Source organism: Anabrus simplex, chromosome 11 (assembly GCF_040414725.1).
Source record: "Anabrus simplex isolate iqAnaSimp1 chromosome 11, ASM4041472v1, whole genome shotgun sequence".
NCBI lineage: Eukaryota > Metazoa > Arthropoda > Insecta > Orthoptera > Tettigoniidae > Anabrus > Anabrus simplex.
The window spans coordinates 66,245,222-66,260,228 of NC_090275.1; the positions used below are offsets into that span (position 1 = coordinate 66,245,222).

At 39.1% G+C, this 15,007-nt stretch overlaps 1 protein-coding gene across 2 annotated transcripts in view; it reads left to right on the forward strand.

Moving 5' to 3' along the window:
- Window positions 1-15,007, forward strand: part of Grp170 (Grp170 co-chaperone) — a 189,840-nt gene that overhangs the window by 154,448 nt on the left and 20,385 nt on the right. The window contains exons 16-17 of one of the 2 annotated variants that reach the window (XM_067155378.2): window positions 684-893; window positions 11,684-11,980. In XM_067155378.2, coding sequence (XP_067011479.2) covers window positions 684-893; window positions 11,684-11,808 — 335 coding nt within the window. In that variant the 3' untranslated portion in view covers window positions 11,809-11,980. Of the gene's footprint in view, window positions 1-683; window positions 894-11,683; window positions 11,981-15,007 lie in introns of those variants that run through there. The other variant, XM_067155379.2, reaches the window with a different exon arrangement.

Below are 15,007 nucleotides of genomic sequence, written 5' to 3' on the forward strand. Positions count from 1 at the left end.
TTTTAAACAATGGGCCTGTGCAAACCTGAACGGTATGATGTTTAACAGCTTTGTAGCTCTGTGTGCAGAAGAAACCGAAACCCCTACTTCTTATGCCAATTTTGTGAGTGCTTCATTCGGTGATCATTCAAGATTCACACCAGTGTCGTATAGCTTTTCCTATGTTGAAACTGTTCATGTGCATGCATGTTTTTTTATTGAGCACTGAGCCATTCTTTTCAAATGTATTTACAATTACATGAATCTGTGCTCATGAAGGTGGCACCTCACCAGGAAATAGCTGAACAAAAACATTGCGTACCCGTCAAGCCGACTCTTGCTTAAAATAACTTTTACATACAAAAGTACGGTGTTGCAATGATAACTGTCCGCCATGTTAACAGTGGAGTTTGACTGGCTGTTGACGCTAGGTCGAACACGTGCACGCTCCATGCAAGTTCAAGAACTATGTGCACCCCTCCCATACACTTGCTTAGGTCTCGGGGAGTATAAACGGTGCTGGGCGATCTGGGTTTACAAGAGAGACCCCTGTATATGGTATTTCCTGCCTGGTCTGACTTCCTAAATTTACATTCCATTCAATGTACTCAACATAGGCAAGGATATTTGTAACAAATAATTTCTCAGGATTTTATACCCTTTATGGTCTTTTGATGTTAATCTGTTCATTTTTTTTTTATCAGAATCATCAAAGAATGATACAGAGGAAGCAGCAGAGACTGTGGATGAAGAGGAGACCCCAACTCAAGAGGCTCAGGAAGAAGGAGCACCAGAACAACCGGAGGTAGTGGAAGCACGAGAAGCACCTGCAGTGGAAGAGAAAGAGGAGGATATCCGGCCTGGCTCAGGAGAGTCTGAACCAGAACTTCCAGAGACGGTAGCACACATGGAAGGTACCTAATTTGTTAATTCAGTATGTAGGTAGTCTGTGTAATAGAATAGGAAGAATGGAGTATATCAGTATAAATCACGAGAGTTTCTAAATTAATGGAGTGTGAGAACTCTTTCCGGAGATAAACACTACAGGCTAGTGAACAGAGGAAGTAAAAGGAAGGCACGGCAAAAGAACTAAAATCGCAAAAGAACAGAGATTTTCTCACTTTGTGGTTTTTATAGATAGGCTCTATCGTGGTCAGTCCATTTTCCAAATGTGCCATATAAGCCCGAATAAGTTTTCGTAGTATTTTGCTGTACACGATGATAACAGGGATCTGCAAATAAGATGGTGTCATCTGCACAGTGACCTTGATATGCTAATGACTATCCACATGCAAGATGAATTTGTCTAAATACCAGACTAGGACAGGGCTTATAACAGGTTTTTTTCTCCATAAAAGTTGAGGGAAATTATAGATCATCTTTTTCACCACTACTATTATTATTATTATTATTATTATTATTATTATTATTATTATTATTATTATTATTATTATTATTATTATTCTCGTATCAGAAACATACATGTTGTACACAGTTATAATTACTGTATTACATTTGCCCAAAGCTTGGCCACTTCCAATGCATTTTTTGATGCTTGATATAGTTCATCTTCTGTGCAGGAGGCTGGACATAGACGACACTGGAGCATATGTTGGACGATCTGGTCTTCTCCGCAGTCACATTGGATTTTTTTCTTGATCTATGTAGCTCCATCTTGCCAAATTAACCTTGGATCTGCCAACTCCAGATCTCAGTCTATTCAGGGACTTCCAGGTCATCCATTCTTCATCGTAGCCAGGAGGTAGAGTTTCAGAAAATCTTATCCAGCCAGGAGGAAGGTAGGATGTAGCCCTACATAATTGCAACCTGGCTTTTTCAGTAGTGGTTCTAAGTTCCTTTGAAGTTCTGAGAAAACTCTTCCTTGACTTTAAACGTTGCAGATGCGGTTCATCCCCATATAGAGGATGGGTCCTTTCCTGTTCCACTGTCTTTCTTTCCTTGTTCGCAGCTATTTCTCTTCGAACAGAAGGAGGTGCTATTCCTGCAAGGTGGTAGAGCCATTCAACTGGAGTGGATTTCAAACAACCTGTTACAATTCTGCAAGTTTCATTGAGAGCTATATCCACCTGTTTGGCATATGTTGAATTATACCAGACAGGACACGCATACTCTGCCGCAGAATAGCATAGTGCCATTGCAGAAGTTCGGTTGGTTTCAGGTTGGCTACCCCACTGTGATCCGGCCAGTTTCCGTAAAAGATTGTTCCTGGTGGAGACTTTCGATTTGCAGTTCATGCAGTGCTTCTTGAAAGTAAGAGATCTATCAAGTGTCACTCCTAGATATTTTGGAGACTCGCAGTGTTCCAGTTCGACTCCTGACCATACTATCTTTAACTTGCTAGTAGCTTCCCTGTTTCTCAGATGAAAAGTACACACTTGTGTCTTTGAGGAGTTCGGTTTAAGCTGGTTTGTGCTGTAATATCTAGAAAGATCATTAAGGGCATCCGTGAGGGTGATCTCCACTGTTTCAAAATCTCTTCTCTGAGTGGCTAGAGCGAGGTCATCAGCATACAAGAAGCTACTGCAATTGGGGGCTATGGGTTGGTCGTTTGTGTATATATTGAACAGAATTGGAGCCAGCACACTTCCTTGCGGAAGACCGTTTTTCTGTAGTCTCCATCGACTACGCTGTTCTTGGAAATCAACAAAGAACCTGCGATTCTGCAAAAGAGTGGCGTTGAGTCTTGTTAGGTTAAAGTCCTTGGTTAGATTGTAGACCTTCGCTAATAGTAGCTGGTGGTTGACAGTGTCATACACTGCTGATAAGTCAACAAATACCACTCCCGTCACCTTACAAGCCTCAAACCCATCTTCTATAAACTGTGTGAGGTTTAATAACTGTCCAGTACAGCTTTTACCAGGACGAAATCCAGATTGCTGAGGTATAAGTAATGGGTCAGTTACAGGTAATAGGCGATTTAAGGTCAATCTTTCCAGCAGTTTGTAAAGGTGACATAGTAGCGCAATTGGTCTAAAATTCTTTGGATCATTCCCTTCTTTGCCAGGTTTCAGCAAGGCAATCACTCGGCTCTTCCGCCATATCTTTGGAATTTGGTTTCTGCTCAAACAGTTATTGAAGAGTTGGAGAATCCATTTCTTTGTCATTAAGCCAGAGTGTTTAATTTGCTCAGTTCGTATATCATCCAAGCCAGCTGATTTTCCATTTTTACTCTGTTTGATAGCCTTCTCTAATTCTTCCATGCTGAGTGATGTTAGGTCGTCGCTCTCCTCATGCTCTTCTCTTTGCAGTTTCGGTTTTTGTGATTTGTGGGTTGCCTTCCCGTTCAGCAGTAACTGATGTGCTATTTGGTTAGCAGTGATATTATGATGTGTGGTGGTCTTGGTTGGATCATTGCTTAGATGTCTCAGAAGTCTTCAAGCTTTATGACTGTCTCTTTTCAGGTCCAAGCTTTCAATAGTTTGTATCCACTGATCCCTTTTGGTCTCTCTAATAGAGGAAATAAGCTTGTTCCCTGCTTCCACGGTTGCTTCACTGAAAGGATTTTCTTCAAATAAGTTGCTGTATTCTGCAAGTAGTGTGGCTTGATCTGAAGTAAGCCCGGGGATATAAGATGTTCGACAGCCACGGGGGATAGACATCCTTGAGCATCTCTTTACAGCTGTGGTTTAGGTGTCATAGTAACTGGGTACTGGTTCTATAGCAGATATTTCAGCGTCCAGTAATTCCGCAAATGTTAAAATTAAACCACCTCCGAAAGGATACCATCTGAGGTCTTATAGCAGCAAATACTTGGCACATTATTGGTCTATGCTGTGTATTGGGTATTGGGGAACAGACAGATTTGACACATTGTTGGTTGATATTGCTGCTGCCAAATATGAGGTCAGGATTGTAAGCTCTTCTCCACCTGCCACTGTTAAAGGATCCAGGTAGTTTTGCATCATGGATTAAAGTCAGCTGGCTTATTTCTGCCCATTCTTGTACTGCTGTCCCGTTCTCATCTTCATGGTCATAGCCCCAGAGAGGACCATGGCTGTTGAATCACCGATCACAATTTGCACATGCTTGTTTCCGAAATTGGATGGTAGGTTTACAGTGAATTGAGCACCAGGTGGTTTATAAAGGGATGAAATGGTGCAATTACCTGTTTCTACAGTAAGGATTTCAATGTTGTTTTCCTCCGTGAATGCTGTGGATGAAATCTGGATATCTGGATGAACAAAAATAGCACTTCCATATTTATCATGAGGTCTTTCAATGGCGAGACGCATTCCATCTATTTTTGGCCTGCGAATATCACAACCTCTATGTGTCTCCTGTATGCATAGTATGTGGCACTGGTGCTTCCTGCATAGTTCTTGTAGCAGTTCTTCTTTGGCTGGTGTAATGCCTTCTATGTTAACAGAGATAATCGTTAACTGTGGCCCTGAAAAGGGCTCAGGTGTGGATGTTTCTGTTGTGAAAGGATCAGCCGTCAGGTTATTCATTCTGACGTTGCCCAGGGTACGCCCGATTGCTTTTATTATCGTGATCACAAATCATCGCAATTTTCGGGGAGGCTCCTTTCGTGTACTCCTTTATCACCACTACTAAGGCCATATTGAAATTAAGCAAATTAAAACAATATCTAAATCTATAGATATAGCAAAACCAAGTGAGTCATTGTAATGTACAAATTTCACACAACATAATGAGGTAATGTGATGTCGTTGGTTTCAGTTGTGTGAGCACAGGCATTTAAGTTGGTAAAAAATGGTAGGCACTGATGTTTCATTTTGACAAACTGAAGCCAGTTGTACAATTTGTTAAAGTTTTAAAGATCATATTCTTTCTGCTGACATTTGCAGATACAAACATGTGTATATTGGGGATGTGTGCTAACAGTGTTAGGAAATGGCTGGAACATTTCTGAGATGTAAACATAAAAATCTAAGATCAACCTCATAGCTGTTGCCCTTGTCCTTCCATTGAATGCTACATAAAAAATAGATGTGCCACTGTCTTGCTGTTAATAGGTTATGAAAGTGCTTGGTTAATTTACAGATCTGAACACTAAAGCTTATAATGATCTGTGCTGAAGAGTGCATGTGTCCTGAGTTGTTTCATTGCTTTTTAGATATTCCAAAATTATTTTCCATTTGAGTTCCTTGACATCCTTTTGTGATTGCAATCCTCTGATCATAAATATCCCCCCTCCCACTGGAATGTGTTCCACACCCCTACAACTCTGAATTCTCTTAGGTTACAATCTTGAACCTTCAACAGATTGTGGAGATTGTTTCCTTGTGCCCTTGCCTGGCACAACCTCTCTGCTGTGTAGCTATTTGTGGTGGTAGGAAAGCTTTCAGTCCCTCCTTAATGCTGTGTAGAAAAACCTTACTAGTGTAAGGGATCGATGCCTCTGTCCTGTAGTTGTTGAAATCTGAGAGACCTCCTTTCTTGTGAGTAGGGAGGAATGTAGGCTCTTGGTACTCATCTGGCCATTTCCTTGTGTCCCATACCTAGTAAATCATCTGCCCATGGCTTCAGGGTTTCAGCAGCTATTCATTCCATACCAGGAGATTTTAGTCCCAGGTGTCCGATTACCTTCTAGACTTCAAATCTCAGGATTGAAGGTTCTTCCAGTATGCCGTCATGGTTTCGAGGGTTCCTTGCTGGGTCTCCCTTGAACATGGTTTCACAGTAACATTTCCACACCTCCACGGTGCTTTGGGAATCAGTTTTTTTTTTTTATCACAGATGATTTGCTTTTTAACTTGTGAATTCCGTCACTAAGTATTTCTCTTTACTAAAAAGTTCACAAGATTCATGATACTCTGCATGCTGTTCTAGTTCATGGCAAAGTTCTTTTGATTGGTGTGTTTTTGTCATCACTTATGCATGCAGCAGTCATCTCCCTGTTCAGTGTCCTCATTCTCTCTCCTCAGTTCTTTCATGCCCATTACCTTCTGTCCTCTCCTTGGAAATTTTCAGAAAGTAAAAACATGTTACAGTGTTGTCATATTCCTCTGCTGGGCCTTTACTGCAAGTTTTCTTTATCTCTCATCACTTTAAGGGATACATTCCTGTGTGCAGCCGGACTTCAGTATTTCTTTCTGCTACTCTTTAATCTTCAAGCAAATGGGTGTGGTGGAGGGTGCCAAACCCTTCATCTTAAGTCGAGGCTGGTGGCAAACACAAAGCAACTGTTTCTTGCACCTGTATTCAAGCTAAGTAGTCCAGCTCCCTTGGTGCTCCTGTATTTCAGTTGCCTTGAAAGCATATCAGATTTATAAAGAGGATTGTGCATATAGCATACTTTGAGAAGGACGTTGTACGTAGGCCCGTTCTCAATTTTTACAATCAAGGTGACTTTCCAGCCCTTAAGAAAAATTATATCCTTGAAAAACAAGGTTTCATACAATGGCTCTTTCATCCATTGCAGAATACTATGAGGTTTAGATTTTAGATATAGGAAGAAAGTGATTGACAGTGAAAATGATTTTTTGAAAGGAGACATTGGGGCAAGGTCAGTTTCTACATTAGTGTATGAAATTCAGACTTCTGGTGACAAGACTTTTGTCAGTCATAACTGCCAATTAACCCTTATCCCTCGTCTGTCAGATGAGGCCAGACATTACGATATTCCCTTTCCGGTCGCTTGTCGGGCAAGACCCGACATGACATTGTATCGCCCACTGCTCGTCTGCTTTCTCTTGGCTGACAAAATACAAGATGGTATACTGTACTGGTATGTTTTGATTCAGTGTGGAACTTTATTAAATCCAGATACTATTTGACGGTTAGTCAAAAATCTATTATTTAGATGGCAGTGTAACAGTCAGCTGTGTTGAGTCCACTCACGCACGCGAAGGCTCGAGCTATAGTAAACAAACATGGCAGCCATGTGCACTCCTAATCATGTACAGTGTACTGTTCAGTGTTGTATATGTCAGGTAATTCTACAAAAAATCCCAGTATTTTTGCACCTCTACTCTTTCCTTGTACCCTAAAGAATATATCTAATGGCATCTGATGGCACCTACAAGTGAACTGGCGATGGTCGGCTTGTGTATCTTAACCCAACATGTAGCTGATGCTGATGGCTGGCCCAGTTATACACTCAGTAGATCCCAATTTCGAGAAATCTCCATTTACAGCGGTTTCAGACTACAAACCACTGCGAGGTGTGAAACCAGAGACTGGATTAGTTTTTAAATTGCTTTTTACCGACAATTTGTTCAATGAAATTACTAACGAAACCAATTGTTATGCGATAACGATAATAATAAAAATGTAAAATATGCCTTAAATTGCACATATTGTTTTTATTTGCTCCAATATAGCTGTAAACGTTAATAGCCTAAATAGCCCATTATCTAAGAGCAAGTGCTATCTCCAAATTCTTGAAAGATGAATACAGGTCATATAAGATAGAAATTCCATTTAAAATATGAGTAGTAGAGACAACACAGAGAATTTTAATTCAAGGGATAAGGGTTAGAAACAATTTGGCAGGACTCTTGAAAAACTGTGGACTGAATGTACCTGTAGGAAAAGGTAATATACTTGTAATTTGTCACTTCTGCAAAAACAGGTTTCATTCCTGAAAGTGAGTGGATATTGTGATTGAAATAAGACTTCACACTATCCTGAAGAAAAGACATCTAATACATAGTTCGGTTTCTGAACAAATATGTTCTTCTAAATGGTTTAGGCTAGTAGCAATAGAGATTATGATAAGATCATCATGCCCCATATCATTCAGTCCTTTTAAAGAAACTCCCAAACAGTTCTAACAGAAAACAAGAAATTCTTGAATGGTTAACTCTAAAAGCAAATTAAATTTTTACCAACGGAAATGAAAGTAGAGATATTACAAATGTTGCCATCAGAAAGCAGACTATTAAATATTAAAATAACCTGCACATATTTGATAATTATATTTTATTGGTTTAACATGTTAGCCTGTAACACCTCCAGCTAATGTTAGTGGGACTGCAGTTAGTACCAGAAATGAGAGAAGGGAGGGAGTGGGGTGTACATTCTGGCAATGTGCAGCTAGTACGTTTCATAGGCTGCTGTGGGAACTGCTTCCCATGGATTTGAGAGGAGGCAGTGACTTGGCTAAGCCTGGAGACAAACTTGATCCTGTTAATTTGATGTTTTATATGGTTTGTATTTAATTTTCATTATTCCTGGATTATTTACATGATTACTATTTGATATTTTAATAGTTTGTTAATGATATCCGTTGCAGAGGACTGTAGAGCAATATTTTAAGTGTTATTTATGTTTTTGCTATTTTGTTTACAAGCATGGCAACCATATGCTGCATTACATGTGACCGTGTGCTAGAAGGTTATCTTATTGATATATATAGTCAACGCTATTCTGTGTTACGGATTCATTTGCTCGGTTGGTTTGTAGTTTATGTTTTAAGGTTCTTTCTGCTGCTTGACGATGTTCTACGATAATCTGTGGTACTATCTTTCACTTGGTGCGTATATTTGTTTATATGATTGCTACGGAGTGAGTAACGAGACATTATTTGACTTTTTTTTTTTAATGTGAAGCTATCTCTAACAGTATTTTTTTTTAATCAGTTTTTGGCATTCATTTGTTATTAAGCTAAATGTCGAAGCCTTTTTGGGTCTATTTTTCTAATCTGTGACTTTACAGAGAAGTGTTGATAGCATTTTATAGCAACAAATCTTAAGATTAGGGAACGCGCGTTGTCTGTACGCCCGGTGGTTGTGTTATACCGTCTACGTATAGTGTTATATTAATCTCAGTTTAATCGTGCAGACTTGGTAGTTTATAAATTATATGAGCATAAGCTGATACGGAAAATCAAATTAACAAATCATAAAGCATGTTAACATCATATTACATTTTATGACATAGAGATGGAATTTGTGAAAGCCAGTAATGAAGCAGCAGATTCTTTGAGTGTTGAGATCATATTGCAAGCTCCGAAAATAATTTAAGTTTGAATGGAAACCACGATTACCTGGCCCTACTGCGGCAAGCACTACATAAAACTCAATACGCACATAAGTCGATCTCATCCTGATATCCATCACAAAAATAATAGTACAGAGATAGCCTACCATAAACCACACTGCTGCTTCACAAGGTGACGAAACATACAACGAAGAATTTCGCTCTCAAAATGAGAGCAGAAAACTGGTGGGGCCAATAGACAAATATAAAAAGAGCTTGTATCAGTGGTATTGCAAGTTTTCTTACGAAATGAGCACAGATCAGTTCGACAAGTCTGTCGAATTCGCTGGTGTTTTTTTTTTTTGTTGAAGCCAGAGATCTCCTACCAGGTCCTAAACACCCAGAAAAAAAAATACTTTGAGGCAAGAAAAATGAAGAGAGATCGAAGCCACAGAGAACTTACAAGCAACACTCAAATCCACAGAGGGCAACAAATAGAGATAAAGAAAAGCGCCGTTGTAAGTACCGATATGAAGAAATGCAGTATTTCTGTTACAACCAGCAAAGAAAAGCCATCAGAAACGACTCACTGTACGGCTGATATCGAGGATATTGAGAATCATTTTTCATCTATTTTTGCCACACCTAACAACTGTGAACGTGAACATTACTACGACCTGCTGACTGAAAGGGAACGTGCTGTACAAGACGAAACCTTCGATATAACGGTGCACAAGGATGAGGTAATCCTGGCTATGAAACGAATGGCTGTGGACACGACAGAGTTCTAATCAGAGCTGTGAAAGATATGGCATCAACTATCAAGGCTAAAATTGCTACGATAATGTTACAGACAGGAAGTGTGCCATTACTGTTTTACTGTTCACAAAGGCATGCACAATTTTGTTACCTAAAAATGGAGATCCGACAGAACTGTCAGACTGGACCTCCTGTGGGTGGGGGACACAGACGAAGAATACATCCACAGTATCCCGTGCCTGTCGTAAGAGGTGACTAAAGTGTGGTTTCAGACCACAGAGGGGCTGTCAGGATCAGATTTTCAGTATGCGCCAGGTAATTGAAAAATGCTATGAGAGGAACAGGCAGTTGTTTGTTTCGTAGATCTAGAGAAAGCATGTGACAGGGTACCAAGGGAAAAGATGTTCGCAATACTGGAGGACTATGGAATTAAAGGTAGATTATTAAAATCAATTGGGCTTCAGTAAGAATTGATGGTAGAATCAGTTCTTGGTTCAGGGTACTTACAGGGGTTAGACAGGGCTGTAATTTTTCACCTTTGCTGTTCGTAGTTCACATGGATTGTCTGCTGAAAGGTATAAAATGGCAGGGTGGGATTCTATTAGGTGGAAACGTAGTAAGCTGTCTGGCCTATGCTGACAACTTGGTCTTAGTGGCAGATTGTGCCGAAAGCCTGCAGTCTGATATCTTGGAACTTGAAAATAGATGCCATGAGTAGGGTATGAAAATTAGCCTTTTGAAGACTAAATTGATGTCAGTAGGTAAGAAATTCAACAGAATTGAATGTCAGATTGGTGATGCAAAGCTAGAACAGGTCAATAATTTCAAGATGTGAACTGCTGTCGCATATATGAGCAGCATCTGTGGATGGATAGAACAAACTGGAGGAGGCTCATACACAACTGCACCCAGCTTGCTGGAGCGAAGAAATGATGGTGAGGTTCTGTGTTCTCCCAGGATGGTAATATAGTATGCGAAATTGAATCAAGGTGTAGTAAAGCTAATGCAGTAGGCTCGCAGTTGCGATCAACAGTATTCTGTAAGGAGGAAATCAGCTCCCAGATGAAACTATCTTTACATCGGCCTGTTTTCAGACCAACTTTCCTTTACGGGAGCGAAAGCTGGGTTGACTCAGGATATCTTATTCATGAGTTAGAAGTAACAGACCTGAAAGTAGCGAGAATGATTGCTGGTACAAACAGGTGGGAACAATGGCAGGAGGGTGCTCGGAAAATGATAGTCTATTTTAGAAATGTACTCAACGTATGAAGCTGTACGCATAAACCAGCTTCGGTGGTGGGGTCATGTGAGGCGAATAGAGGAAGATAGGTTACCTTGAAGAATAATGGATTCTGTTATGGAGGGTAAGAGAAGTGGAGGGAGACCAAGGCGACGATGGTTACACTCAGTTTCTAACTATTTAAAGAGAAGGGGTAGAGAACTAAATGAGGCCACAGCACTAGTTGCAAAAAGAGGATTGCGGCGACGTTCAGTAAATTCACGGAGGCTTGCAGACTGAATGCTGAAAGGCATAACAGTCTTTAATGATAATGTATGTATGTATGTATGTATGTATGTATGTATGTATGTATGTATGTATCCATGTAACTATGAAATTGTTTGTTTATTCTTTGTGTTTGGCAGCCTCCGAGTGGAGGAAGATTTTGAAAATCAATAATAAAATTACTGTATATTTTCTCTAGTGTCATATGGGTGGTGGTTATGGTGGTGGTACAAATTCTTATTTTATTGTCAAATTGCATTTTCAAATGTTCAGTATTTTGGCAAATAAGTTGTAACACTCCTACCAGGACAAAACTTTGTCTTCATGGATGGATGGTCAGAAACAGGAGGATTTACAGTATAAAAGTTTTAAAAAATACATTCATTTTTACTTTTTCTCCTCAGTACTCAAGTTATTGCCATTGTGCCTATTCGTAGGAAAAATATTTTCCAATTGCATTGTCCTTTTACATCTCTAAAGATCAGGATTTGAGTTGTCACAAAAATACTCATCCCCCCTCTCTTTCTTTTAAAGGCAATTCTAGAGCTGAAATACTGGATGGATCCAATCCTACTGTTTTGGTGGCAGAACCTTCATGGCTTACATCTGCAGTTATCGTTTGTGTCATCCATCTCCTGTTCATCCTGACATCTGCCTAACATCTGTTGTGTTTCCACATGTAGGTTGCTTTCATGTGGGTGGTGGTGGTTGTGGTGGTGGTACAAATTCTCTTCTGTGACTGTCACATTGCATTTTAAATTTGCACTTTCCTGTTTATGAATATTTGAAGATTGTTTAGTTGGAAACCTGGAAAATTGAAATAAAATTGTATGTCACATATTTGGCCTAATTTCATTGTAGCCATCTTTGCAATCTGTGTGTTTCTCAAAGTATAGCAATGTTGTATTCTAAAAGCAGGCTTGTAGTTCTACATGACTGTTGGTATCTTGAATGTAGCTGCGAGACCTCCAGTTTTTTCATCTATTTTGATGGGACTGTATTTTCACTGTGCATGTGTGCATTGGTTTTTTCTTCCTGATGCTCAGGCACGTGAAGGAAACAAGACCATTGGTTGTGATGCAATTTTCAATGGTTCATTTCTATGCTCCATCTTTGGTTAAATACTTGGTTACTCCTTGCCTCAGAGGTAAAGATTATTACACAAGTATGTGTTTCTTTGTCCAATATAATGACTGCATGCTATGAGTTTAGTGTGCAATCGTAATGATAATGAGGTAGGGAGAGGATGAAATCGGGTGTTGATATATAGCCACTCCTGTCGAGTAACATCTAGGAATCTGCTCAAGTTTTAACATTGTTGATCACTAGAGCCCGGAAGTTCAGGCATTTATTTTTGCTAAAATAGGCAGGCAAATAAACACTTAACATTTAGGAAATGGGCAGTAAAAGAATTAAAGTAGGCATTTTTAATGAGAAAAATGGGCATTACCGAGCTCGATAGCTGCAGTCGCTTAAGTGTTGCCAGTATCCACTGTTCGGGAGATAGTGGGTTCGAACCCCACTGTCAGCAGCCCTGTAGATGTTTTTCCATGGTTTCCCATTTTCACACCAGGCAAATGCTGGGGCTGTACCTTAAGGCCACGGCCGCTTCCTTCCCAGTCCTAGCCCTTTCCTGTCCCATTGTCGCCGTAAGACCTATCTGTTTTTCACTTTACAAATGAAAATATTTATAAAATCCTCCTTATCAATACAAATCAAGTCATCTGTTAGATGAAACAAAGTCTGTACATGTTTCAGCCTAATCTCAAGGCCATTTTCAGTAGTAGAACAATAATTACATAATACACAAACAAATTAAAACTTGTGATGAAGTGAAATAACAGTGATCATGATTAGTGAATTAAAAACGTATTGAAGTACAAAGTCCTCTCGTCTAATAGGTCGCTCTTGAATTGTCAAATAAAACTTGCTGACTGTTAAAATGAAATCGCTGTGCAAAGGACTGTAGTGAGACCGTCAAAACCATGGATTAAAACGTGTGTAATATTTGTAAATAAAAGTTGTCGTCTCGAATGGAGATGATCTTGTCAGCCTCAAGTCGCATTGTGTCCAGTACAGAAGTGTCGCATTGCATGTCTTAAAAATGGCTGACAGTAGTGGCCGGCTGTGTGACCTAGGTAAGGCCGAGAATATAAAGAATAGTGCATATCTTATTCGAGGTTTCTATGGAAATAATGACAAAGGAAACCAAAAAGGGGACAGTTAGGTCAAAAGTGTTATCCAGATATACGAAGTGACCTCTAGATAGTGTTATCTATGGAATAATTGCCACAATTACCAAGGTGGCAAACATTTATAGCACAAAATTCATATTAAATATCACCCCAAAAACAATATTATACAAGAACAAAATCACAAGATAACACTAACACACTTTTAGCACCAAAAGTTAAAACTCGTGATGAAGTGAAATAACAGTGAAAGTTAAAACTCGTGATGAAGTGAAATAACAGTGAACATGATTAGTGAATTAAAAACATATTGAAGTAGAAAGTCCTCTTGTCTAATAGGTCGCTCTTGAATTGTCACAAACAAAGTACAGTTCTTCTGTATAAGTCGATATAATACGCAGCACCATTATACATGATCTTACCCACTGGGCACGCATTATTATTATTATTATTATTATTATTATTATTATTATTATTATTATTATTATTATTATTATTATTATTATTATTATTATTATAATTGAATCCCAGCTTTTGGCACAAAATTTGGTGATGACCAATGATGGGAAAGGTACAAGGAAAGAATCATTGTACTGAATCAGTTACTTGAGAAATATTTTACTAGATTTCAAATTATTTTTCTTAACATGTAATCAGTAAAATTACAATTACCTCACAGAACAGTGTTTTTGTTTTTAATTTTTTGCATGGGGCTAAAATGATGCTAAAGTCTGTAACAAAAAAATACATTATTTCATTTTGTGTTTTTTAAAATATTTTTTAAGCAAAGACACTAAGTGGCTATCATCGCTAAATGCTGGGCTGAATATTTGATACCTTAGAATATTCAGAATTATTTTTTGCCATAATTTTTTAGTTTGTGGCTTTTTTGCATTTGAAATAATTTACCATTTACTGCACTTCACAAAATAATTGGTTCTTAAAATGTTAGTCATTAAGCCTCAACCTCATGGGGAAAGTACGTCTTTTGCATTTTCTGAAAAGGCTCTCTGCAGGAACATTTGAAGGAATACCTGTGTGGCAATTTTAAAACATTCCCAGCAGTGATGGATATTGTATGATAAGTGTGATGTCATCGAAAGTGTGGGAGAGGTAAGAAAGTATGTCATCCAACACTGATAAAGCTATCACTTCTACTTCAGAAGAACTGAAAACTTTATCCTCATCACCCGTAATTTCTTCCCGTTTCTGGTTCCATTCCATGCAATGTAGACCTATATCATTACTAAAGTGTAACTACACAGTTCAAAAAGATTAGGGGAACATGTTTCGTAACGCCTGGTATGTGAATGTTAATGTGGTAGATGGAGACCAAATGGTTGTACAGCATACCTTGAGACCTTAGCTACTCAGGGTATGTCAAATCGAAGTTATACTCAGTCTGTAGGCGTAGCCATGCATCACACTGTCAGGTGACCCTTCAAAACAAAGTGAATAGTGGTGCATCCGTGTGTCGTGAGGTACACAGACTACTGCAGTCATTTGAGCATATTGTATGTAAACCAGCACATCCCAAGAGACATCTTAACGAGGTTCAAGTCGCAAGGGCTGTCACTTTGATGCAGGAAGGATGGACATTTCGTTGTGTTGCTGTAGATCTCAATGTCTGTCTGTCAGTTATTCAATGCTTGTGGAATTGCTACAG